Source organism: Phoca vitulina, unplaced genomic scaffold, assembly GCF_004348235.1.
Source record: "Phoca vitulina isolate PV1807 unplaced genomic scaffold, GSC_HSeal_1.0 scaffold21, whole genome shotgun sequence".
NCBI classification, from domain to species: Eukaryota; Metazoa; Chordata; class Mammalia; order Carnivora; family Phocidae; genus Phoca; species Phoca vitulina.
In genome coordinates this window covers 31,211,664-31,237,281 of record NW_022589724.1, presented here as the reverse complement: position 1 = coordinate 31,237,281, position 25,618 = coordinate 31,211,664, and the positions used below count along the sequence as shown (strand labels likewise).

General features: G+C 59.5%; 1 protein-coding gene across 2 annotated transcripts in view; it reads right to left on the bottom strand.

The window, feature by feature from the left end:
• COL5A1 (collagen type V alpha 1 chain) overlaps positions 1-25,618 on the bottom strand; it is a 151,232-nt gene that overhangs the window by 20,369 nt on the left and 105,245 nt on the right. For both annotated transcript variants that reach the window (XM_032418758.1, XM_032418760.1), the window contains exons 32-54: positions 24,085-24,138; positions 19,697-19,741; positions 19,533-19,586; positions 18,695-18,739; positions 18,208-18,261; positions 17,243-17,296; positions 14,501-14,554; positions 13,638-13,745; positions 12,884-12,973; positions 12,735-12,788; positions 11,350-11,457; positions 9,068-9,175; positions 8,126-8,179; positions 7,215-7,268; positions 7,009-7,116; positions 5,788-5,841; positions 5,592-5,699; positions 4,444-4,497; positions 3,542-3,649; positions 2,897-2,950; positions 2,552-2,605; positions 1,280-1,333; positions 584-637 (exon numbers count right to left, since the gene is read on the bottom strand). In XM_032418758.1, the coding sequence (XP_032274649.1) occupies positions 584-637; positions 1,280-1,333; positions 2,552-2,605; positions 2,897-2,950; positions 3,542-3,649; positions 4,444-4,497; positions 5,592-5,699; positions 5,788-5,841; positions 7,009-7,116; positions 7,215-7,268; positions 8,126-8,179; positions 9,068-9,175; positions 11,350-11,457; positions 12,735-12,788; positions 12,884-12,973; positions 13,638-13,745; positions 14,501-14,554; positions 17,243-17,296; positions 18,208-18,261; positions 18,695-18,739; positions 19,533-19,586; positions 19,697-19,741; positions 24,085-24,138 (1,584 nt within the window). The remainder of the gene's footprint in view (positions 1-583; positions 638-1,279; positions 1,334-2,551; positions 2,606-2,896; positions 2,951-3,541; positions 3,650-4,443; positions 4,498-5,591; positions 5,700-5,787; positions 5,842-7,008; positions 7,117-7,214; positions 7,269-8,125; positions 8,180-9,067; positions 9,176-11,349; positions 11,458-12,734; positions 12,789-12,883; positions 12,974-13,637; positions 13,746-14,500; positions 14,555-17,242; positions 17,297-18,207; positions 18,262-18,694; positions 18,740-19,532; positions 19,587-19,696; positions 19,742-24,084; positions 24,139-25,618) is intronic.

Genomic DNA, 25,618 nt, shown 5'->3' with positions numbered 1-25,618 from the left:
CCCCAGATTCTCCACGTTCTTTACAGGAGCCACCCTGACCCATTCTTCTTCCCCCTAAATTCCTCAGCCAGCAGAGCTCCCCAGTCTCCAGCGACCTCGGCCACCACAGCCTTTCCGGGCAGCCCTGCACTCATGGTGGGCACGGCCACCATTTCCTAGGTGCGCACAGGGCTGGACGGCTCCCACCCCTGCCTCAGTTCCCGTCAGGACAGCTCCAGGAGGCGGACCGGGCCATGGGTGTCACAGGGAGCAGCCCCTCGAGGACCCTGGGCACCAGGCCGTAGGTGAGCAGCTCGGCATGGGCGCCCCGCCTTCTGCTCAGCCCCGCAGTGGGCATGGCTCAGGGAGGTGGCTGCAGGTCAAGCACCCGGCCGAGTACCCCAGCACCTACTCCCCTTCTTCAGGCTGGAGGGGCCGACGGCCTGTGGGCAAGCTGCCTCCCTCCCCATGGGTGGTGAGAGGTCGCTGCCCGTGTGGGGGTCCTGGGTCCACACCTCTCCACTCCCCACCCCACTCGGCCATCACACAGGCGGGGAAGCTTCTGGAAGCTCAGTAGTCCCAGCTGGGCAGAGAAGCACGTTACCTTGGCTCCCTTCTCTCCCTGTCTGCCTTCGGGGCCTGCGGGGCCTGGGGGGCCCTGAAACAGAGCAAGGGAACAGCACGTGAGGGGCTGCTTGCAGAAGACAGAGTGATGAGCTCGCTATCTGGAGGGAAACAGGCCTGGGCTTGACGGGTGGGGAGGGAGGGAGGGCCGGGAGGGTGGGGAGGGGGCTCGTGGGCCCCTGGCCAGCCAAGACGAGGCCGTCAGAATGAGTCCCAGGGACCCCGGTTCTGGGCAAGGCCTCGGAGTCCATCCGGGACTGCCTCTGGCAGCCCGCAGTGCTGGGGCCCCGTTCCCGGTCACACACCAGACGGGCCAGCTTCCCGCAGCACGGGCAAGGCTAAGTATGCCACGTGCAGAGAAATGCCGTTTCGCCCGCTCGGACTCTGGAGAAAGGTCTGACCCGGGGGCGAAGCTTTTTCCGGCCTCGTGGGTGCCTTTCCCCCACGATGGGCATGACTGATGGCATCTTGGCCTCTCCCAAAAGCCGGGGCGATGTGCCTAGCAGGTCTGAGGGCTGATGACATGGCGGGGCTGGAGCACACACCACAGACAGAAGGCTTTTCCCCCCCCAGGACGGCCGAGAGCACGCGGGGCTGGGTGGAGGGCACCAGGGGTGGGAGTGGGGGGCCTCCTGCAGGAAGCTGGTGGGCGAGAACAGCTGGCAGGATCATTTACCCTCTTTCCTGGAGGCCCCGACGGTCCCGGTTCACCAGTGGGGCCTGGGGATCCCTGGTGTCAGAGAGAGAACACAGAATTTGGGAATCAGGGTCGGTCAGACAGAGGCATGGCGGGTCTGAGCTGGTGTGAGGCTGACAGAACACAGAGTCCCCAGTGTCCTCTGTCCTCGGCCAGCCCTGAGGCCGCCTCTCTTCCTGTGGAGCTGCCGCAAGAAGTCCCGGGTGAAGTCATGCTGTACTTGACCTCTGCTTGGACCTCTGCACTGGGGGCTGGCGCCGTGGCTCTGTGGGCAGGCCTGGCTCACATCGCAGTGTGGCCGCATTTTATGTTTTTGTAAAGATTTATTTATTTGAGAGAGAGTGTGCGCGCACAAGCGGGGGTGGGAGGCAGAGGGAGAGAGTCCTCATGCAGACTCCCCACTGAGCACAGAGCCCGATGCAGGGCTTGAACTCACGACCCTGGGACCACGCCCTAAGCCGAAACCAAGAGGCGGACGCTTAACAGACCGAGCGGCCGGGCGCCCTTGTTGCCACATCTTGAAAGAGCACTTTCCCTCCACACAGTAATTACTCTGGGTACTCGGGGACGGGCTCCGTCCGGACCACCCCCCCGCAAACATCCCCTTCTACAGAAGTGGGCCCCCCGAGGCACAGGGAGGACGAGGGTCATCCCAAGTCACAGGCCAGGGGGCAGGGGGACCTCGGGCATCTCTCGGGGGACCTGGCCTCTGAGCTGATGTCCCTAAGCTTTCTTTGTTTGCTGCTCATCTGAACCTAGTGGCGCCAGCCTGGGCCTGCACGGAGGAAATCCCCGCCTGGTTGGCACAGGGTGGGGGTGAGGGAAATCGGTGACGGACACCGTCCGTCCCCAAGGGGAGAACCACTGGGCGCGGCTCAGTGTCGGGTGTAAGCGGTAAGGTCTAGTGTGAGCTCAGCCCCAGGGGCTGGTCTGGGTAGAGCCCTTGGGAGGAGAGGTGCCAGCCCGATGAGGCAGAAATAAGGCCATCCTGACGTTCACAGGTAGGCTTGGGGCAATCACGGACTCCCTGGCGGCGAGTGCCAAACCACGGGCACAGCTGTCCCTAGCTGTCCCACAGCTGTCCCCGCAGGGGGCTCACAGTCCCCTGTCATGGTTATGAGGTGATTCTACAAGGTAACTGGGCTTGGGTTTTTCTCAGAGATGAACAAAGCAAGCTGCAAATCCCCAAGTGCCCAGCACCCCCCACCAGGAAGCCGTGCCGGGGTCCCCGGAGCTGACGAAGGGACTCACCGTTTGTCCGGCCTCACCATCGTCCCCTTTGTCACCAGGGGGGCCATCTTGACCCTGTGGGGACAAAAGCAGGTCCCTTCTGCCTCCTGACGGCACCCGAGTCACACTCCAGCGCCCGCTGCGTCGCCAGCCCCTTCCCGAGAATCCGAGTCCGTCCGGGCAGTTCAGGCACAGCAAGCTCAAGCGGGAACGCGCTCTCTAACCAGCCCACCCGGATGTCACTTGGGAGAGCACCGTGCCCCAAAGAGAATTCATAAAAGACACCCGGAGAGAAAGAACTGGGGCTGGCAAAGGCAGGCGGAGGGCTATGGGGGGGTAAGGGGCTCGGCGGCCCTAAACACCTACCGCGGGGCCAGGCTCCCCAGGAGGACCAGGATCTCCGGGAAAACCAACAGGGCCCTGAAAGGGACGAAAACAGGCACATCTGGGCCCTCACCCACCGAGCTGCCGCGGCCACATCCCCGCAGACCCCCGCCTCACCCAGCCCCTGCAACACCCTCCATCCTGACACCAGGAGGGCATCACCTCATCCCAGCGACACCACACCCCAGGCAAGATGGGCTCAGCGCTCCGGTTTCTGGGCATGCAGAGGACAGGCGCCTTGCCCGCGCTTCTGCTCCCAGAGCTCCAGGCTGAGATGGAGCCCAGACCTTCAGGCTTCTAGAATGTGCTGCCGTGCAGAACCCCCTCCTGAGGCAAAGCCAGGGCAGGCCATGGGAAGGGGGCGTCCACATAGACATGTTCACGCAGCGCATGACAGCAAGCTAGCCGGGCTCCGCGCATCAGCCCCCACGGCCACCCACCCCACAGCTCCTCTTCCTCACCTCCATGGCTCTGGCTTGGCAGCAGGGGTAAAACCTCTACACTTTAGATATGTGACCCCAGACCCGTAGCAGTCGGGAGGCTTTAGTGCACTGCCGGTGAATGAGAATAAGCCAAGCACAGAGCCCCAGCAGCTTCGGGGCACTAGCACATCTCGGAGCTACTCACGGGGCTGCCTTTGGGTCCGTCATCCCCAGGGGGGCCTTTGGGTCCAGGGGGTCCAGCTGCACCTGAAGGGCCTGACTCGCCCTTCTCACCTCTTTCTCCTTTGGGTCCCTGGAGGGGAAGGCCAGCGTCAGTGTCCTCAGAGCCGGGCTCCATTTCCCGAAGCGCAGTGCTGGCCTCAGGTGTGGCCCCTTGTTCCCATGCATGGGACAGCAAGTGCCTGACAGGCCCCACACTGGGGGGGACCAGCCACTGCTCGTGCTCCCCAGCCCTCAGCAGCTCCCTGCACGGTCGGGCCCCACTGGCTTACAGGGGCCCTGAGAGGTAAAGCTTCTGGGTGGGAGGGGCTAAAGGGACTCAGGCCACTCCCTGGTTTGCAGGTGGAGGGAACAGTTAGAGGCCCAGGAGACCTTTGTCCACCAGCTGCCTCCTGGGCCCTAGAGCCTCCCACAGGCTGGCCTGGAAAGAATGCCCATCTGACCTGAGGTCAGAATCTTCCAGATCTGGGCTGATGAGGGGACAATCGCCCCCACGTTATGGGTCTGGAACACCACAAGTGGCAGAGCAACTCACAGGCTTCGCTCATGGGTGTTCATGGCACTCATGCTTGCACACATGTGCAAATGCATGCACCTACACACAGGCATGCTCATGCACACACATATGCACTCACACTTGCATGCATGCACAAACATGTGTGCACACTCAGGCATGCTCGCCCACACAGACACACACACGTATTCAGCCCCCATCTCACTCCATCTTGTTACAGTAATTCCAGGAGGTAAGCAAGAGGGGAGACTTGGCCCCCATCTCATGGACGGGAAAACTGAGGCAGAGTGTGAGCTTCCCATCCAGCAGAGGTCCATGGTGGTGCCCAACCCCCGCCCCCCGAGTCCACTCACCGGGGGGCCCCCTTCTCCAGGCAGGCCAGGCTCCCCAGCTTCACCAGGCTCACCCTAAGGAGGAAACAGGACATGGTTATGGTGGCGCGGGGAGCAGGGGCCTCAGCTCCAAGCATTTAGCAATTCCTCCCTGTTGTCAGGCCCTAGGAGTGGGGGGCCTGGGGTGAGAGAGCGGTCACTGCTCTCTGACAGCCCCCGGGATCAGAGGGCAGACACATCCATGTCAGGACAAGTGACACTGGTAAGCTCTGACAGTCACACGGAGGAGGTGACCACAGTACACGGAGCGCTGCAAGTGAGTTCTGGGGGAGAATCATGAGAAGCCAGTGGAAGGGCTGGGAGGACAGCACAGGAGGGAAGGGCCAGGCAGAGGCAGACAGAAAGCAGCAGAGCATGCTCAGAGGGTGCAACCGCCAGGCGGAGGCAGGAGCCTGGAAGGAAGACGCCTGTGAGCAGAAGCAGGGCATCATCAATCTGTGGTCTTAGCAGGATACATTTCTCTGTAATTCTCGTATCATAAAAAATGAGCAGTGATGGAGGACTTCTTCCAATTTTATAGGCTGAAGTCAGAAAGTTCTGGAAACAGTGTACAGGGAATGCAAATGAATGGAAGCATGTCGGTTTCATTCCTTTTATCCCAAGGAAGTAGGATAAGTGTTAGAAGAAATGCACGCTCATGAGCGTTGCAGGGGAGTCCTGCCCGCCCCACACACGCATGTACGGGCACGCACACATATGTGCACGCACAGAAGCCCACCATGCTCACTGAGGCATCCCTGGGACCCACGCCCTAAAATTAATCAGATCAGATAGGACCCCAGGCTACGAGAGTACAGAATTGACCACAATGGGAACGGTAAAGGTAGCCCCCCACCCAGCAGTTCCAGGGCTGGAGAAGTAGACCCATCAGCTAGATCCCGGAGAAGGGGTGGGGTCTGAAGGCCATGGCGAACAGGGGTCAGATCTCCCACCTGCACCACACAGATCTGCTAAGTGTCAAAGTGCATTGGACAGGAATGGCCCAGGCCCACCCTGCGTGTCTCCGTATCCACAGCTGGACACACACACACACACACACACACAGCCCCGGGCTCCCTGCGCACACTCGCGCATCAGACGACGCTACAGCAGGAAGGGGTGAGGCTCACCTTCTCTCCCACAGCACCAGGATTGCCTATCCCGCCCGGAGGCCCTTGCGGCCCATCAGCGCCTGGAGCTCCAGAGGGTCCTCGGGGGCCGGGGGGACCTGGGGGACCCTAGGGGAAGGAGAACCATTGAGCACAGACAAAATGCAAACCGTGACCAAATCAGAACAGGAGGTCAGGGTGTCCCGGGCACACTTACCATCTGACCCACGTCCCCGGTCTCCCCCTTCTCTCCGGGAGGTCCCGGCAGGCCCTGGGGCAGGAACACAGCAGAAACTTAGTGGGTCGGCGCTGCGCCACCCCAGTACCCACATGGCTTTCGCGGTTTCCCCGCCACAGTGCCAAGTGGCTTCTGAGAGCCTCTGAGCGTGCTTCTAAGTGTGCGGCCAAATAGGAGGACACCCCCATGATGCCAAGTCTCAGAATTAGCCCGAGGAAATCATTAGAGAGTACTTGGCGATTTATGGACCAAGGCGCTGGCTGCAGTATCCCATTAAACAGTAAAACCTAATGAGCCAACAGCAGGGATATGTCCGAATAAATCATGTCGCCACCGTATGCTGGCACCCGATGCAGTGACTAAAAGTCACGTCTTCAAAAATAAATAAAAAGGGACACGTCCGAAGCACATTTAACAACACTGAACACAACTCGTAAAAGGAAATGGGAGAAGCTATGCACAAACTTGCTATACACAAAACGGGATTCAGGTTTTCCAAAAGCCCAATGAAACCACCCATGCACCTCCGAGCACGTGAATACACGCGTGTGAAGGTTCGGAGCTGAAACATGCCTGAGCGCTCAAAGCCACACTCCCTGGGTGGTCCATACGGAAGTTTTCCTTTACGTGTTTACAATCAGTCAATCACTTCACTTCCAGCATCTCTACAATGAGCTCCGGGAGACATATCACTCGTTAAGAGACGCAAATATGGACACGCCTGAAATTATGGGGACTGGCATGGCTTTCAATTAATGAGGAAGTCCTGGGAGGTCCCCAAAGCCTGGTCTTAGATTCCCCACTCTTCTAATGTCAGGAGGAGAGGGGAGGGAAGGGGAGGGGAGAGGGGAGGAAAGAGGGGAGGGGGAAGGGAGGGAAGAGGGGAGGGGGAAGGGAGGGGAGGGAACGGGAGGGAAGGGGAGGGGAGGGAAGAGGGGAGGGGGAAGGGAGAGGGGATGGAGGAGGGGAGGGGGAGTAGAGGGTGAGGAGAGGGAAGGGAGAGAGCAGGGAAGAGGGGAAGGGAAGGGGAGGGGGAGTAGAGGGGAGGAGGAGGGAAGGGAAGGAAAGGGAGAAGGGGAGGGGAGGGAGAGGGGAGGGAAGAGGGAGGGAAGAGGGGAAGAGAAAGAGAGGGGCAGACACAGCAAAGATCAGGAGCGTCCGAGGTAGACCAGCAGCCCCCCCCACAAACCCTGCAGTTACCTGCAGCCCCACCGGCCCAGGGGGCCCAGGAAAACCTCTTGGACCTTCGTCACCTTTCTGACCGAAGAGGCCTTGCTGGCCACGAGGGCCTGGCTCGCCATCGGCTCCCTGCAGGAGAGAGTGGCGTGTGGATGAGGAGAGCTGCCCGTACCCCACCGGCTCAAGGGGCTCGGGATGTAGAGAGGGCCCTGAGCACAGATACTCACGGAGGGGCCTGGCTGTCCGATGGGGCCCTGTGGACCGGTGGGCCCGGGCGGACCCTGTGGGGGAAAGACAGAGATGCGGTTGCTTCCGGGATCACAGCGGAGGCCCAGGGGGACCACGGTCCGAGGCCGTCAGCTCAGCCCCCGCGTGTGGCGGTCCAGGGAAGAGTCCAGCCCAACATCGAGGACGGGTTGGCAGGGGGGCGGCCACTGTGCATCATCTTAGCTCCCGCCACACTCCCAGGACATGGGCCCCAGAGGCCCTGTTTTAAAAACAAGGCTGGACACCGGGCGGCTCGCCCACGCAGAGCTAGGACCCGACTGGAGTCCACGCCTAGCAGTGTGACACCAGCCCCCGCGCGTCCCCACACACACTCCAGCGTTGGCACAGGCAGCGAGTGAGAGAGGGAGGCAAGGGGGGGCTGGAGAGCACTGCCCTCGGGGAGCACGCCCAGCACCGCGGCAGGAAGGCCCAGCTGCGCAGCCGAGAGCACGCAGGCCCCCACTACCAGGAAGGAGCCGGCAGCCAAGGGACACACTAGGACTTCCGAGCGGACAAATGAAGAGGCACCGGTCAAGGTGCGGCTCTAGCAGGGTGCCCGCGCCCTGAGCGTCGCAGGTCGGCCGTGACCCAGGCCTACGGAACCCAGCACCGCACAGACGACACGCCCCCCCGGCTCTATTCAACGAAGCCTGCGAATGCTTCCTGCTCGTCTGTTAGCGAGAGATTCGCTCGGATATGAACATACGTGTGCATCTACGCACACCCCCCCGAGTGCACGTGTGCATGCCCACCACCCACACACGAGTTCCAGCAGGAAAGGAAGCCCAGCAGCCGTGTCCTGTTACGGGCTGCCGATGTGGTTGGGTCAAGGACACCGTTAACCCTGCGGTGAGCGCGCGTGGCCCCGTACCTGCTCGCCCTTGTCCCCCTTGCTCCCCTTCTGTCCAGGCTCCCCGATCTCTCCCTGTGGGAAGACGAGGAAGGTCCGTTAGCCCTGAGCTGTCTGCATGTTATCTGCTCCCCATAATTAATTTTTCTTGGGGATTAAGATTAATCTCCTCTCCAGGCCGGCCCGAGGACGTTCCTAGGAAGAGATGTTTCCATAAACTGAGTTGATTTCCCTTCTAATACCACAGTGAACGGGGCGCGAGGCCTTGAGCTCACACGATACAGGATTATAGCGGATCTGAGAATCACAGTGAAAATATTTACTTTGTTTGTCAAGCGGGGGGCGTGCAGAACAAGGCAGTAACGGGATAGCTTGGCTACTGAGCTCCAGAGGAGTTATTAAAGCCTCCGCATCCGCTGCGCGGAGCTGCGCCCCGCCCCGAGAGGAGGTGTCCCGTGCACACAGGTGACCCAGTCGGAACGGTCACCGGAGAGCCGACATAGATGGAAGGTTAAACCACAGAGCTAAATTTCATTGTCCTCACCAAATGAGGGATAAAATATAAGCTCCCACAGTAACAGCGCTGGAATTATAAAGCAGGCTCCCAACAAAAGGGGGTCTGGGATAATTCAAGTGAAGACATTTAAAAATAGATCCTGAGTAAAACCTCATTACATCGGCTCCACACTCAGAACCGGCGTGACGCATCGGGAGCGGGGAGGATTTCTGCTGCTCGGGCCGCCAGCAGCGAATGTCCCGGGCAAAGGGCAGCACGCACAGGTGGGAGCAGTTTCCCAATGCCCCCCGCACGCCAGAGATCTCATCTATCACCGCGTGACTGTGAGCTTTTCTGAAATCATGCACCGGGCGCACAGGGCGGGCTGGGGTCCCTCGGCAGCCAGCACCTGCCGGCCGCGCTGTGCGTCGTCCGCAGGCAGGAGGACCCGTCCCAACTCTCCTTACCTTATCTCCGTCTTCCCCAGGGGGGCCCACAGGGCCAGCTGGACCGGGGAGCCCCACAGGACCCTGGAGGCCGTCTCGGCCAGCTGGGCCTTGGGGCCCTTTCTCGCCCTACAGAGGAGAGAAGATCCCCAGTCAAACACAGCTCCATTGTGGGAATGTCCTGCCACCATCTCGTCACCCCAGAGAGGAGGGGCCCACAGGCGGGGAGCAGCAGCCTGGGCCAGTGACCCCTGGCACAGTCCCAACAGATTTCAGCCAGCTACGCGGAGGGTGACTCTGAGCCGAGCCTGGCCCCGTGCCACCCACTTCTCGTGCACCACTGCGTTTTATCTGTGCCCGTCCTACAAAGAGCACTTCTTTTAGAAATGGGGAAACCGAAGCACAATTTGTGAACAGTAGAGCCAGGATTCAGCCCAGCCAACCAGAGTCCTGAGCCTGTGTGTGGGATCATCTATGTTAGCGGCCAGGAGGGCCTGAGCTGTGGCCTCCACCAATGCTCTTACCCTTTCAAATCTCTGCCAACACCCCCATGCCAAACAGGTATGTACACACCCATCTTTCTTTTCTTGTAATTTTGATTCATTTCCCTTGTAACTGCCCCTGGTAATCTCAAACATCCTTACTGAGGCCTTGCTTTGCTCAGTTTTCCCAATGTCAGAATCTCTCTAGGAGCGCAGAACAAAGGGGTGCGTGTTGGGGGAGGGACATGGGAGAGAACACGTGCACTCGGTCTCGGGATCTAAATGCGGCCAGCATGTACCCAGACGTCACTGTTCCATCTCATCCCTTCCTGCCCATACAATTCACTGCCGGCCCCTCAATTTCGTTCCTGTCGAGATAAATTTCTACCCTAATGAAGCCAGAAAATGCTCAGGCTAACTCTGGCTCGCCTGGAATCTTCCCATCCAATGTTACTGGTCAGGTCGGCTGTGCTTGGAGACACCTGGCCTTGTCCTCTCTCCGGAGCTATTCGGGGAGAATGACAAGCTTTCAAGTGGATGGTGCAACTCTGAGAGGTTTCTGCTCAAGTGTTTACTCTCCTGAAGCAACAAACCTAACTGTTTGCAACCGAATCTGCGTGCGCTCTGTGCACATCGAACGCCCCAAAGAAGGCGGGTTTCTGGCACCAAGTTCTACTGGATCGATGTCCAATGGCCTCAGTGGAAATGATTAGATGCCATCAGAATTGCCGATACCAGACTGAATGGATTCTTGGTGGTGCAGACACTCCCAGCGTGGTGTCAACTGGGAGCTCCCGCCCAGGGACGGCCACCGGGCCCTTCCCACCTGGGAACCACCAGGTGCGGAACGCACGGGGAAGACTGTGTCTGTCCAACAGGAATCCTTCAGCACAGGCGTCCTAACTCCGTTGGAGATCATCTATGTGCACATTTGCCCTCTCTCCCCCTGGAACTCTGCTCATGCTGACATCTGAATGCAAAATGCAACCTGGAGCTGAAATTTGTCTCCACGACCATTTGAATGTGGGGCAGGTGGGAGTTTGCAAAATCCTGCGGGGGAAGCCAAACACGGGGCAGGAGCACATCGGGGCAGTAAAGGATATTTTGTGGTGATTCGGGGGAAAGCGCTTGGCAGAGGGCAGCTGTTGGCTTCCCAAGAGGGAAGTCTAGACAAGAAGGTGCCCATTAATCTCCTGCATGGAAACTGAGGTTGGGGTGGGAGGTCTCCCAACGCCTCCACACTTGGCTGGGCCACACGCGTGGTCACTGAGTGGTCGGCTGTTGGGGTCCAGGAAGAAGCTGCTTTTCCCAGCACACGCCTCCCAGCCCATCTGTTCTCCATTCCTGCCCCCAGACCAGCGGAGGGGGCTCCCATCCCAAACACCCATCCTCCTCACACCAAGACCAGCCTGGCTCAGGCCGGCCGGAGGGGCTGTGCACGCAGCAGGCAACTGGGACCTGTCCACACATGGTGCCCAGAGCCCAGCCCGAGGCCAAGACTACACCTGGACACACGCTGTCCCCAGCCCGTCCCTCTGTGTGCACGTGCCGGGTCACAGACGCACAGGTGCGGCAGGCTGGGCCTTGGCCAGGATGCTCCCCAGCACCCCTCCAGCTCGGGTGACTCCCTGACAGAAGCCGGCCAACCCTGGGAACTCACCCTGGGACTCAGTCAGGACGCTGGGAACACACACACTTTCCTGGAGGACAAGCACGCGCTCCACCCACCTCCCCCATCCCGCAAACCCCTGGGGCACACCCGCCCGTGGCAAGGACGGAGGAGGCTGGGGAGGGCCCCTGAGCCCCCAAGGCAATACTCACAGGAGCTCCTTTCTCCCCAGCCGGCCCTGGAGGTCCTTGGGGCCCGGGTCTCCCTGGGATTCCGATGGGCCCAGCAGCACCGGCCGGGCCTCTCTCCCCCGGAGATCCCTGTGGTGGGCGAGAAAATGGCTCATTTCCAAGGCTCTCAAAATGCATAGATCCAATTTTCCAAAGCACCACCAGGTCCTCCTGCTCACCCTCCCTCCAGAGCCCTCAGTAGCTCCCAGGGCCCTCGGCAGCACAGACCACTCAGACCAGCTCTGGGGTTCTCTCAGCTCCCCACTTCCTATAATCCCAAGCACATTCCTGCCTCTCCCCCAGGGTCCGAGAACACATGCTCCTTAGGTGCTCCCGTGGGATGATCTCCTCGCCTGGGCTCCCATTCTGGGGCCTGCCTGCCCACAAAGGGCTCCCTTTCTGCCCTGCTCCCCCATGTTCTATGGGCGAGGCTCTGCCCCGGGAGCACTGCTGATGGGTGGGAACCTGGCCTAGGTCAAGGGTCAGCACTGAGAGGCCACAATTGCCTGGGCATCATTCCGCACTGGCCTTTATTGGGAAGAAAGGTGACATTTCAAAGAAAGGCCTGGCTTCCCAGCTGCCATCTCTGAAATGATCCGTGACTCAGTTGGGGAAAGGTAGGGTTATTTTGTGGTCTGTGCCCAGACCCAGACGGGGGCCGGGGCAGCTCCTACAACCCCCCATCTGTGCAGCAGAGTAGGGGCTGTGAGATGGGCCCCATCTGAAGGGCGGGGAGAGTCACATTTCCATCAAGTGTCAGCCCAAGTGTCCGGGGCAGGGTGGACGCAGCCCCGCCTGGCCCCAAGTCCCCCAGGCCACAGAGGCAGCTCCGGAAACACGGCGTCTTCAGGGCTCTCGTAGCTGGACTCTGAACGCTGGAGGGACCTTCAGGTGACAGGCAGCACTCATAGGAGCCCCCAGGGCCCTCAGCTCTGGGGATGGACCTGCACCTGCGCTGGCTGAGCTCTGCGTGGGCAGCCCAGGCATGCGGGCCATCCAGCTCTCGAATCCACGCTCAGGGGTGGGAGAGATCTGTGCCCCTCCGCTCCGCCCCCACAGCCCCTGGCCCACACCTACACTAAGCACAACAGCGCTCCTTGCCCCTCTGAAGTCATGACGGGACCCCGAGGCCTTGCCTTCATACCGCCCATTCTCCACCTGCCCTCACAGTGCGCCCCTGGCTTGTTGTCACCCCGGCTGCCAGCCCACGGCCCGCCGTCCACTTCCTCCCATGGCCCTCCCTGGACCCACAGAGGGCCGGGGCAGATGTGCCTGCTCTCCTGACCCTTGGGACCCGTGTCTTGCCTGCAGACTAGGTTTTGAGGAAGAAGACGGGAGAAGAGGTCTGTGCTGGCCACAGTACTCACCGCGGGGCCTGGCGGGCCAGGGGGGCCTTCACTGCCTTTCAGTCCAAGTGCGCCCTGCAGGGCAACGAGAGTGTGGTTGGGGCACTGTGGGGACAGGCCCCCGGGCTGGGCGGTATCCCGCTCCATCCCCTGCCCGACCCCTCACTCACCACTGGGCCAGGAAGCCCTCGATCCCCAGGGAAGCCACGTAACCCAGGAGGGCCATCTTTCCCAGGGAGGCCGGCAGGACCTGGGTCACCCTGAAACCAGAGCCATCGATGAGTTTCTGAGCGATGCCCAAGACCAGGGTGGAAGGGGCTGGGGCGGGGTTTCCTCCCCCAGCTCCTCCCAGGGTCAGGTTGGAGCGGGGCTGCCCCGGGCACAGGCTTCAGAAGGAACCTCCGAGTCGTGACTGGACTCGCTCGCTGGCAGGTCCGCGCACAGGAACGCCGCCTGTGCTCACGCCCGGGACGCACGTTCCACGGGCTGGCTCCGCGTGTGGTCTGAGGACAGACTCCATCCCTCCGGGACCACGGTGGGTTGAGCGGCAGCTGAGGGCCAGGTGCTATGCTGCCCCCACATCTACGCTTTGCATACTTTTAGGGTTCCTCATAAGACTGCTCGGGTAAAGGAAGGGTGGCAGCATCACCCAAAATGGACTCATCACCCAAGTCACTGGTTCCAAATACCTTCCAGAACTTTCTCCAGGGCCGAACATGGGAGCAGAGGGGGCCTCCGAGCAGCACGCCCTTGGCCTCCTTTCCAAACTCAGAGGGCCCTCTCGGGGACTGGGATATACGCCTGTCGTGCACACGTGTATACGTGTATTTTCAGGACACACGTGCATTCCAGTGCATATATGTGTGCAGGAGAAAACTTCCCTCAGGCAAGTCTGGGCCGGCATGGAAGGCCCGACCAACTCACCTTCGTCCCTTCTTTCCCGGCCAGGCCCGGGAGCCCCTGTTCCCCGGGGGGGCCTGGGGGCCCAGGGTGGCCACGCTCGCCCATCGGACCAGTTTCTCCCGTGGGACCCTGTGTGGGAAGTCAGCATCAGCCACAAACATTTCCAAGAGACGTGCCAGGGAGCAACCTTCTCTTCCCAAACTAAGGACAGCCGGGGCCGTGGAGGCCAAGGGCCCACCAAACCCCACGCTGCTTTTTGAGTCTCTTCCTTCCTGTAAAAATCCAGAAGGAAAAGAGCAGAGCAGACGGGGTGGGATGTAAGGGGGAGCTGCGTGCCGTGAGGGGGGCCAGATCGCCACACACGAGGTGGGCAGCATGCCCGCGTTTCCTGCAGTCCGTGGCCGCAGCGGGTCAATATCTCATTTACTGCTACATTAGGTGGGAGCTTGCTGCCCGGTTTTGCTGCTTGAAGCCATCGGTCCCGGCTGCAAGCCGCCCCGCGGTGATCCACCGGCGGGTAGCTGCACAGGCTGGGGACGCTGACCGGAGCCGGGGGCGGGAGGCCTGAGCGGCTGGGGGGCAGGGGAGCAGGGAAGAGTGGGCCCAGCGGGGCCCTGCCCAGGAGCCGGGCCCGTCATGGCCGGGCCCCAACCACCCGCGGGCCCTCTTTGTTCCGCCTGCTTGGTTCTCGCTGACTGTTCAACAGACCGTCCCCCATTCTCCCATCTGGTTCCCTGTGCGGAGCTCAGCTCTGAATGTTAACAAGCCTGTGGGACTCAGATTCTCTAGGAGCTGCACCTACACCTTCCGAATCTGGGGGCACCTCCCTGCCGCGTGGGCGCACGACACAGACGGCCAGTGAAAGCCAGGGGCGCGCCGCTCACCTGAGGGCCGACGACGCCCGGGGGCCCTGGGGGGCCGGTCTTGCCTTGGAAACCCTGTGGAGAGAGTCAGCGCCTGAGCTGGCCGAATGGCTCCCATCAGAAGGTTCGCGCCCCAACCCCCCGCCCGGGGCCCCAAATAGCACAGGCTCCCGACTTCACCCAGAGGGCCCGCTCTCCTGTTCCGTTTGCACATTAATTTCATGAAGATAATGACACCAGACAAGTTCGCTTCACTAGCTGCTTTTTCCGCCACCGTGTTTTTGTGCTGAGAAATATATTTTAAAACCGTTAATCTTTATAATGTCACTAAGTGTTCATTTTCCCAGCAGACTTGGGGCCATTTCTCAACCTCCGGAAGCTCGACTCGGGAGCTACCTCTGGGCCGTTTCTCCTTAGCGGCTCTGTGAGCGGGTCCCTTGTGGGTCGCTATCGCCTCTGCCGAGTGACAGGGGACCTCACGCGCCCCTGGGCGTTCGTGGAAATCAGGAAACAGCGGGGGCTTGCTGCTTTCGTGATCCGGCCGCTGGAACGTGCCGTGAGCTCGATTCCAGGGGAGTTTCGCACTTCCGCCTGCACACTGCTCGTGGGCGACAGCCCTGGCTTCGCTGTGGACGTCCGCTGTGCTACACGCACTCCCTTCAAGGGGAAAGCGGGCTGTGGAGAGGAAGCCTTAATTTCTGGGCGCATCTACAGAGCAGGCACGTGCCAACACAGTGCCACCTGCAGGTGCCTTGTGAGCTGGCAGAGACGCGCGGATGTGACGCCCGGGAAGCCGTGAGCGGCAGCTCCAGGGTCTGCAGAGGGAAGTCTGAAGCCCCAGCGAGACCCAGAGGGCGAGCGGACCTGCCCGCGTGGCTGATGGGCAAGGGCAGGCTCCTGCATCCCCGTGAGGACGGCCACCGCGCTGCCATTTGCAACTTCACGCTCCGCCGCTGGGCCGTGGGAACCCGTGGCGGATTCCGCGTCTCTGCAAATTCTCAGGGAGCTCTTCTCTTTAGGCCCAGGGGAGTTGCACGCAAGGCACATATATGACCATTTTTAAAGAAGAATTCTTTGTAGGCAGCGTTTACAGGGTCAGAAACAAGGGGTGGGGGACAGGTTGAGGGCACCCCCGCTTGGAGGGCCAGGGTCAAAGTGCCCAAGGGGAGGCAGGAGCCTGAGTGTAAAGGCAAGAAGGGCCTCTCTGTTTGCCCCACGGGCAGGACCTTCGCTGGCTGCTAAGGATGGAATCGGTCTCCAGGCCCTTGCCCAGAAACGGGCTTTGGGTTCACATCTAGAAGTATTGCTATCTTGTGTATCTATTTCCTTAAGAGTGAAGTCAACACTCCAGAAAAGACCCTTCTGGACGATGTGTCTGGGCCCCATGTTGGAGCCCTCTGTCCTGGCCGGGTCCGGAGACGGGGTGCCCCCGTGTCTGCGAGGGCAGCCAGGCACGGCATGGAGGGTCCCTGTGCTACTTTCCCAGCAAACGAGCAGCTTGATTATTCTACCAGCCTGTCTTCAGGACAAGTCAGAGGGAGAAAAGCACACACTTGGCAAAACCTTCTATCTTGTCTCCTCGGAACAGCATTAGAGAAAAATATGCAAAGCTCAGATGAAATGTTTTAATTTTTCTCTATAAACAAAAGAGCAAGGGAATCTGCATTTGTCAGCCAGCCTGCGTCTGCAGCGGAACACCGGGAAGGTATAATTAAAAGAGGTTTCATCACAATGAACCAGAGAGACAAAGGGATTTTTTTTTTTGAGCGAGCACCAAGAAGATGTTAAATCTGGCATTCAAAGTCCCACTGGACGCAGGGACCCCATTTGCTGTGAGAGCCTCTCAGAGATGGGTGGCCACAAAAAAGCTGCGGGGACACAGGGGTCTCCCAGCAACCTCCCCCATCTATCTGGTGACCAGGAGGTCCCCAGCTGTCTGAGCCTGGAGCCTCAAGGTCACAGGTGTACCCCACCATGCCCTCCCCCAGGACACGCCCGCGGTGGACGCGGTGTGTTGGGTCAAATCCCAGGAAGTGACCTTATTTCTGAAAAATGATTTTGGTCCCAACTGAAAACGCCCAGATGACACAGCTTGCACTGGGCTCTTCTAAAGGGAAGGGCAAGGTGGGCGGCGGGCACGGGGCGGCAAAGCAGGGGATCGTGAGCATAGCTGAATGCCCCCTGCCTCCTTGAAGGGGCCCTGCACGGCCCCTGCCATCAAGCCCGAGGCCAGAAGGGCCCGGAGAGAGGAGGCTGGGCCCGGCACTAGGCCCGCGGCCCTCCTCTTGCAGCTTCCCGGCATGACGCAACGGAATGCCACAGAGCCCTCCTGGCTTCCTTCTGGTCCAAACTCGGGCAGCTCGTGCAGGGCTGCACTCACGACGGTTTTACTGAGGAAGAGGAGGTCGGCTACACACGGTTTCAGTGTGCAGATGGCATCTCATTTGCCACGACGGTTTAAAATGTGGCCTTGGACCACAGTTGCTAGGACAAGGTTGAGGCCGGCCCCTGCCTCCGGCACCCACCGCTGCCCCAGGCGCTGTCCCAGGGCCTGCCCGGGGCTGTCCTCAGACAGGCTCACCCCAGCTCAGTGGAAGACGGCCCGGGCCTCAGGGGCCTTCCCGAGGCTGGCCACTCTCTCCCAAGCCCACGGGGCAGAGGAGGTGGTGCCCACGTGCGGGGCTGTGGGAGAGGCCGGGCCAACCCGCATCCCCGTGTCCCCGTGTCCCCACGTCCCCGTGTCCCCACACCGCCAATACTCACGGTCTCGCCTCTCTGTCCGGGGTGTCCCGGGAGCCCGTCCTTGCCTGGGGGGCCCTGAAGAAAGAAACAAAGGGAAGAAGTTTCATTCGGTTCTGAGAAGCATGCCCCTTTGGGATTTAATGCCATCCCCGGGGTGGGGGGGTGATCATTTCAGAGAAAATTCCTGTAACAATTTGTCACAGCACCTGTGCGTCACCTCCTAAACCCTCACAGCCTTCCTGAGGGCCACTCTTCACCTCCCGGGGGGAAAACTGAGGCAGGCAGCATGGGGACCCAGGGCTGTCCTGTCCTGATTGCTGACCTCCAGGCATATACTATGCCTCTTCTGAATTAATGAAGTGTGTCCCCCAAAACACAGGTTCAGTCCTCATCCCCCACCCCTGTGAAGGTGACCTCACTTGGACACTGGGGCTTTGCTGATGTCATCAAGTCAAGACGAGGTCACTAGGGTGGGCCCTAATCCACTGACTGGTGTCCTCATAACAAGATGGAGGTTTGAAGACCCCGAGAGGCCCAGGGAGGAGACAGCCACATGAGGACAAAGGCAAGATGGAGTGAAGGGTGCACAAGCCAAGGCCGGCCAGCAACCATAGAAAGCCGGGAGAGGGGCAGGGGACAGTCTCCCGCCGGAGCCCCCAGAAGGAACCAGCCCCGCCAACTCCTTGATTTTGGACTTTTGGCCTCCAGACTATGAGAGAACACATTTCTGCCATTTTAAGTGACCGAGTCGGTGGTAACTTGGCATGACAGCCCCCGGATACTCATACTGGGCCCCACTAGAAGGTCATGTTGGTCTCAGTGAGAAAGCGGTCCACACTTCCGAAAAGCAGCTCTCTCCAGCCAGTTTCCCAGCTGACCACCCCGCTCCACCGGCCCACTGGGAGGGGCCTGCATGAAGCCCCCAGGGAAAGCAAACGTCTCCAGGAATCCCTGCACCTGCCCAACATGGAAAACACATTACTTACAGGGGGGCCCTTGGGTCCAGGGAAACCGGTGGGTCCTTGGGGTCCGTTGGGTCCCTGGGGACAAAGCACAACCAGCTGAGCACAGAAGTCCTTTCCCCAATGCATGGGGGCCCAGCGCCCCCCACCACTGTCTTCCCGATTTGTGGGTTCCCTGAGCAAAATTTCTCTCTGCTCCCCGGGACCCATTCTCCATTTATTCCAGCCCCATCCTCACCAACGTGTAAAAGGAGGTCAGGCTGGGGAGCTGAGGGGGCCAGCACAGGACCGAGGGCCCAGTTTCCTGACGGCTCAGCCACCTCTGAGCCCCAAGACCAGGGCCAAGGGCAGGGGATTGCCGACTTCAACAGGCAGGAGACTTCACTCCCAGTGAAGGCTACCACTGACCTTGAGGGAAACCCTCTCCTCCAGCAGGGTCAAAGGCATGGCTTCCTCACCCCCAGCCCACCCTGGGAGGAAATGGACAGGGACATTTCCCAGAGATGCTCACCCGTTCACCCGGGGGGCCGGCCGGGCCATCGCCTCCAGAGTTGCCCTAGGGAGGGAGGGACAGAGCAAGAAGGGCTTTATTATTATCTGTAGTACTGCTGCTCTCGGCAGACAGACTCAGGCCCATGACATGGCCAGGATCAGAGTCACAGACGGCACGCGTCCGCGAACAGGAACGCGCTCATTGTGGAAGAATGCACGGTGGCCTCTGGTGGGCACATCCAGTTAGCCTGGGAGCGGGCCGGCTCTGCACCCCGCCAACCAGAAGGCCCCCGGCCCCGGTGGGAATGCACTTGGGAACGGCGACCCGGCGGGACAGGGAGGGCCTGCTGGGCGGCCGTGCGTTTCTATATGGAGAGTCGGGGGAGTTAGTGACAGTGCCCTTGGCGGGAAGTGGGGACGTGTGAGACAGGCTCAGGTCCTCTCCTGAGGCAAAAGAACCTTCTTTCAATTTCTGGCAAAGCTCTCTCTATAGCTTCCAAACGCTCTTCAAGAAAAGAAATAGGGCCTCCCCACCAGAACTGGATGGTGGGGTACCCGGATGGTTTGGCATTTGTGCGAAGCCCGGTGGGCCCAGCCTCCTAGGGCCTGAGGCTGCCGTCTCGGAGGTTCCGGTGTTGGGGGCCCCCTCTCGCCTCTGCTCTCGGGGCCAAGGCACATGATTCCATTCAACCTGACCTGTCCGAGTGCTGTTGGACCAGCTCCTTCTTAAATACCCTCAAGGAAATATCTTCCTTTTTTTTGTTTGTTTGTTTCTCCAAATGAAAAGGCCATGATGACCCACAGGTGCATGATTGTGGGTAGCATGGCAGGCACCCCAGAAAACACTGAAAACCTACCTTGGGGCCAGGCTTCCCAGTGATGCCCCGGGGGCCTCGTTCACCCCGCGGACCCTGCGCAGGCAGGAAAGAGGAAAGGTGAGCTCGAATCATCCCAGCCCTCGACACCTCCCTCCCCCTTCACACCGAGCGCTCCCTGTCCTGGAAACCCTGAGGGTGGTTACCGTCGGGCCTCGTTGCCCCCGTGGTCCCGGCTTCCCAGGCGTGCCCTAGAACCAGAGAAGAAGGGGCTGGTCAGTCGCTCGAGACACGTGCCATGGTCTGGGCGCTGGCCGTCTCCTGGGTTATGGGGAGAGCGCTCGAAGACAGAAGCGAGGAAGACCCTGTCTCCTTATCTCTACTTCTACAGGAGAGTTTTCAGGCCAAGGGACTCACTGCACATTCAACACACAGAGCTTTGTATTCCCACTCAGGCCTGCAGAAATCCAATTTTCTTCCTGCAGCCTGATGGATGTTTACCACCGTTATCTGGTTTCCTTTCCGCAAGCATAGACGCCCCCTCCGCCCGCCCACCCACCCTCTCCCTCTCTCTCTCCATCTCTCTCTCCCAGCGGCGGGGGTGGGGTGGGGGGGTCATTATTGCAAGAGAAGAGAAGAACGTCAACCCCTTTCATACATAATTTACTTTTGCTACAGTTAAGAATATTAGCCATTAAATTTTCAACAGACTCTGCAGACAAGCAAACTTGCAACTCAATATATAAATCATATACCCAAAGTCATCTGCTTCTCTTCTAATAGAATTTGGACTCCTTTTTCTTGCTGTCGTTGTTTTGCATTTTCCAAACCAAGGAAAACAGATGCGCTGCATTTTTTTTTCCCTCCAAAGCAAAGCTCTGATAGCTGGTAAACACAGTTTACCTATGGCATGTGGAAGCGGCAGGCTGAACGCCACCCCGGTGTCCCCACCGCCTCTCGACTGATTTTCCAGAATCTTATTCCAGTTTCTAACGATAACACCAAAGACAGAGCTGTGTTGCTAACGGCCGGCCACCTGACATGCTGCCTGCCCCTCACCATCAAACTGCTTTCTGCAGCCTCCCATCTTGAAATGAATTTATGATGAGATAATTATGTTGCATTTTAACAATGCACTCTGGTTTCCCTGCTTTAATTATACGGCAATATCCTTTGGCTTCAAATAAATATTTGCATACAAAAATTAATGAAACATTTGCTTTCTTCCAACGGTAGACTTTCACCAGCGTGGACGCCGGGGCCGGCCCTGGATGCTGCTTGATGTTTGTGGGTGCGCCCCAGCTTCCACCCAAACCCCCACCCTCGGCCCTGGCCCGCTCTCATCCCGCGGAGATGACCCACCCCAGAGCAGACAGCAGGGGAGTCCCAGCCGTGGTGCACCCGGGCCTCCCAGGTCTTCTTTGTAAACTAAGCCAAGACAGAGAGGCATGGACGCTGGTGGACAGAAAGTGCCCCATCCACAGTCTCCTCTGTGGCTTGCCTGTGAGCGCCTGTCCTCACGTCCCCGCCGGGGAGGCACAGGCAGCCCCAGAGACAGCCCTGTTCGAGCCGAGCAGCCAAACGCAGGTGGCGTCTCAGGACTCTGGTTCCCCTCGGCCACCAGCCCCGCGGAGCTGCCCTCCTGGTCAGCGGATGGCTCAGGATCGGGGAGGGGTAGGCTCCACCACCAGCACCAGGAACTTGTGCTTCTCACCACCTTCCCCACGGCTCTCGTCCGAATCTCGATGATTTCCATCTGGGACTCTCAGGGAGGACGTTTTAAAAGCAGCCAGCGCCGTCAGTCAAGTGGCAAGATCGTCAGTCAAGTGGCAAGATCGCACCGTGCTCCACGGGGTGGCTTTGAATCCGGGGATACCACCCCTTCTCGTCTCCTCCACCTGCTCACCATCCTCTCGTCCCTGGGACAGCCCCTGGCCCTGAGCCCCGCTCTGCCCCCCACTCAGGCCCGCTCCTCTCGGGCATCTGTCCATCCCTGACCCCTGCCTACCTCCGCAGTGACCCCTCCCTGCCCACCCTGCTCTGTTTTGCTCCTAGCACACACTGCCATCTGCTTTACTTACAGATTTGCCCACTGCCCCCACCTCTAGAAGGCAAGGTCCACAAGGGCAGGGACCTGAGCTTCTCCTGCTGTATCCTCAGGGCTCCAAGAGGACCTGGGACACGGGGGCAGAGGAGGGGCTCCATGATTGCTGTTTGAATGGACGGATGGATGGACACAGTGACAGGATACCAAGAACAACCCCACAAGTTGGTTAAGAAGGGGCGGTGACCAGCCGGACTGCCACAGTCCCTGGAGGGTTGAAAACCACAAGGGCACGGGGAAGGTCACTGCCCCTGGAAGACAATGCCTCCTTCCTTCCCTGGGGAAAGTTCCAGAATACAGACATCTCTCTCTGGAGGAGGCGCCCCGTGGACGTGCATAATCGGGGCTCCTCTCCCTGCAGGAACATGGGTCCTCCGCCGCCTGTGGGGACTAGGGCGAGGGGAGCCCATGAGCCGAGCAGTGAACGGTGCGGGTCCCTGCCAGGACGTGCATATAAAACTGCGGCAGGACGCTGGTTCGCTTGTGCGCAGGGCCGTCTCGGACGCTTCCCAGGGGCAGATTCAGCCGTGTTCCTCCAGATGCCATGTCCTCTGCTTGCCTCTGTGTCCCCATCCCCCAGGAGGGGCACAGGGACTATTTCTCTCCCACGATGAGTGGACGTGCTGGCCGGTCCGGTTTGGCCATGGCCCGAGCCATTCCCTTTTGTCAAAGTTCACATCTTTGTCATCCGGGCCTGCCCCCACCGCGGTGGCCACCGAATACAGATACCACCACACACAAGCTGTAAAATCCCTGGAAATTCCCAGCGTAGATGGTTTCCCCAGGGCCTCCATGCTTCAGGGCCTGGGAACCACGAGCTCACCAGAGCAAGCCCCTGGCCCCACACTGCCCTGCTCTCCAAACACCTCGGTTTCCTCTGTGTCCCCGGTGACCCATGGCACCGACGCATGAGGACAGTGGCCCACGGGGGCTCGGGGTGGGAGGAGGGGACCCTGGCATCCATCCAGCCTTCTGAGCTCAGGGGTGGGAGGCTGAGCAGCTCGAGGGGCAGGGAGAGGGCAGTGGGGCTTGGACCAGAGTGCAGCCCCAGGTTGCCGGCCGGGCCTCCACAGCTCCACATGACCCAGCCCCACAGGGCCTTTATCCCTGGCCCCGCCAGGCAGACTCCTCCATGGACAGGGGTTGTGGTCAAATCACAAGACTGAATGCTGAATGTCATGACCCCCTTGCAGAGTCTCACTGCAGGGTGGTGTCAAAGGTCATGAGGTCTCCTCCAGCACAGGAACCATCCCCTTGTCACCCCACGCTTCCTAGTGCCCTCTGTGAGTATTCCAGAGGACAGCCTTCCCCAAAGACATCTGTCAGACTCTCCCTAGAAGGAAGAAGCAGATAGACAGACAGACAGGTAGGGAGGTGGGTAGATGAGGGATACATGAACAGACAGACAGGGAAGAGCCACACAGAGAGAGACACACGCAGATGTAGATCCAGACACAGACAGGACCTACGTGCCGATACACAGCAGAGAGACAGATCCAGACCCAGACCCAGATGACAACAGTGCCCCTGTGTTCGCGCTGGGCTTGCACCGAGAGCGGTCCCTTGTTTCCTTTTCTTGTGAATCGGGCAGACACGTTTGTTTACACGGGTTCGGCTGCCTTAACGTCTCTCTCTGGTTTCAGGGGAGCTCACGGTCTCCGCTCAGACCCAGTGGGACCGTTTGGGGCAGGCGCTCGGAGGAGGTGCAGGCCTCCACCTGCACCAGGAGCTCCAGCGGGCGTGGGGGGCTGCCCCAGGACATGCGAGAGCTGCGGTCCCTCTGAGGCCGGGGGTTCCCCCCAAGGCGTTGCCCGCACACATCTCACCGACCGGCCCCTCTGTCCCCACACGCCTGTGGATCCTGTGTCCCGAGGGCAGCACTCAGGCTGCGTCATGCAAGCTCCCTGCGGGAAGGCCTGGGCCAGCAGGGAGTCAGGATGGTGCAGGGGGGGGGGCATGGCTTCCCCCGCCAGCCCCTCAGAACGCCGAAGTTCACACTGACGACAGAGGGGACCAGGGCGCACCGCACTGGGTAGCTGCCCTGTGACTATGGCAGCTGGGGAGTAACGAGGGGGAGGAGCTTCCTGAATTTGGATCAGCCCAGTGGGTGACATACAAAGAAGGAGGAAATTCCTTTTTCTCTTTCACTTCCTTTTAAACTTAGCCTGGAGGAAAAATCACTTGGGTGGAAAGGGAAGAATCCAGGTTTCACTAATGACTGGAGGAGTGTCGGAGTGTTTATTAGAAAGCTCTATTCCCCCCACACGCTTTCCTCTCCTGCTGCCCTTCCTACCCCACCACCACCCAGCCCCGTGTGCGGGAAGAGCCTCCGGGGCTTGGAGCCGAAGGCCACGAGCTTAAGGTCAGCTGTCTGGAAAGCAGTTTTGCCAGCAAAGTGGGTAAAAATAAACAAGATGTACTAGAAAATATACCCTTTAAATACCAAGGCAGCAGAACAAGCCACCGGATCAGAGGTCAGGCTAGCCTTACCCTGCCACCCTTCTCGCCGTTGGCACCAGGAAAGCCAGGAAATCCAATAGAACCCTGAAAGAGAGGTAATTAATGAAGAAGCATGAGAGCTGGGCCAGAGGATGAGCCAGGCTGCATGTGCCAGGATGAACAGCCCCAACACAAACTCTACCCACCTCCAACCCACCCATCCATCCACACACCCATCTATCCATCTATCCATTCATCCATCCATCCTTCCATCCATTCATCCATCCACTTACCCACACATCCACTCATCCATCCATCCATTCACCCACCCACCCATCCATCCACCTATTCATCCATCCACCCACACATCCATCCATCCACCCATCCATCCAACCATCCATCCACTCATCCACCCACCTGTCCATCCATCCCGCCAGCTATCCATCCACCCATCTAACTATCCACCAATCTGTCTACCCATACATACATCATCCATCCATCCATTCACCCATCCACTCATCCATCCACCCATCATCCATCCATCACCTGCCCACTCAATAAATATTTCCTGAGCATCATGAGAGTCCAAGTCTAAAAACCAAAGCTGTCTTAACCATGCTTCTCCTTTCTCCCTTTCTCTACACCCAGGTCTTCAAAACACTGGTATTTGGGAAGAACAGGGCGCACAGACTCCTGAGATGAACTGGAGATGACGTGTGAATCTCACGTTTATGATATTTTGTTTACTGTGCCTTGTTGTCATGTTTTGTCATCTTCCCAGAGCACCTCTAAATAAAGCATGGCAGCTTATGAAGTCAGAAATCAATGCAAATTTATGCACTGGCTACAGCAACTAACAGCTATTTCTTTCTAGAGACCTACAAGGGGCACGTAGACAAAAGATGAACTCAGGACTTTGATGTGGCGAGTATCCAGACACCTACCGGGTGAGCTTCCCGTGACATGAAGGCGCCCCCCCGCCCCTCACATACACGGGAGGTGGTGACTATCTTCAGTGGGCCCCTACTCTCCACGTGGCTCAAAATCCTGACCCGAATGTGTGCTTAGACCAGGAAAAGCTCACAAATGTCCAAACCTTGCACTTTTCACAGGAGCTGAGCGTGACCCACCGACCCCTACGCCCACCTGCCAATCTGGGCCAGAGACTGTCACAGATACCTGGCTGCAGGTCCCACAGAGCTCAGTGGCTGCATCCAGGCACTCCCAAGGACTTCCAAACCGGCCAGGCGGCTTCTAAGTTCTACCCTTGCCTTCCAAGGACACTGCCTGAACTTGATCCACACACCCCCAAACTTCTCTCGACTCTGCCCCCCGAGGGACATGTACTTCAGGAGAGAAAACCTGTCCATCAGCCCCTCTTCCTCCAAGACGCGGTGGGCACCACATGACAGCCACGTCCAGCACGCCACTGTCGGACACTAAACAAATTCCTGCTTCACAGCAAACTGCCTCCCTGCAGATGAGGTGCGGCTCCTTCCACGGAAGGACTGCTCTTTCCCGAGCCAGAATGGGATACCCAGCGGGGCAGCCAGCCCCCAGGGCCCTTCCCCTTAATGAGACTGAG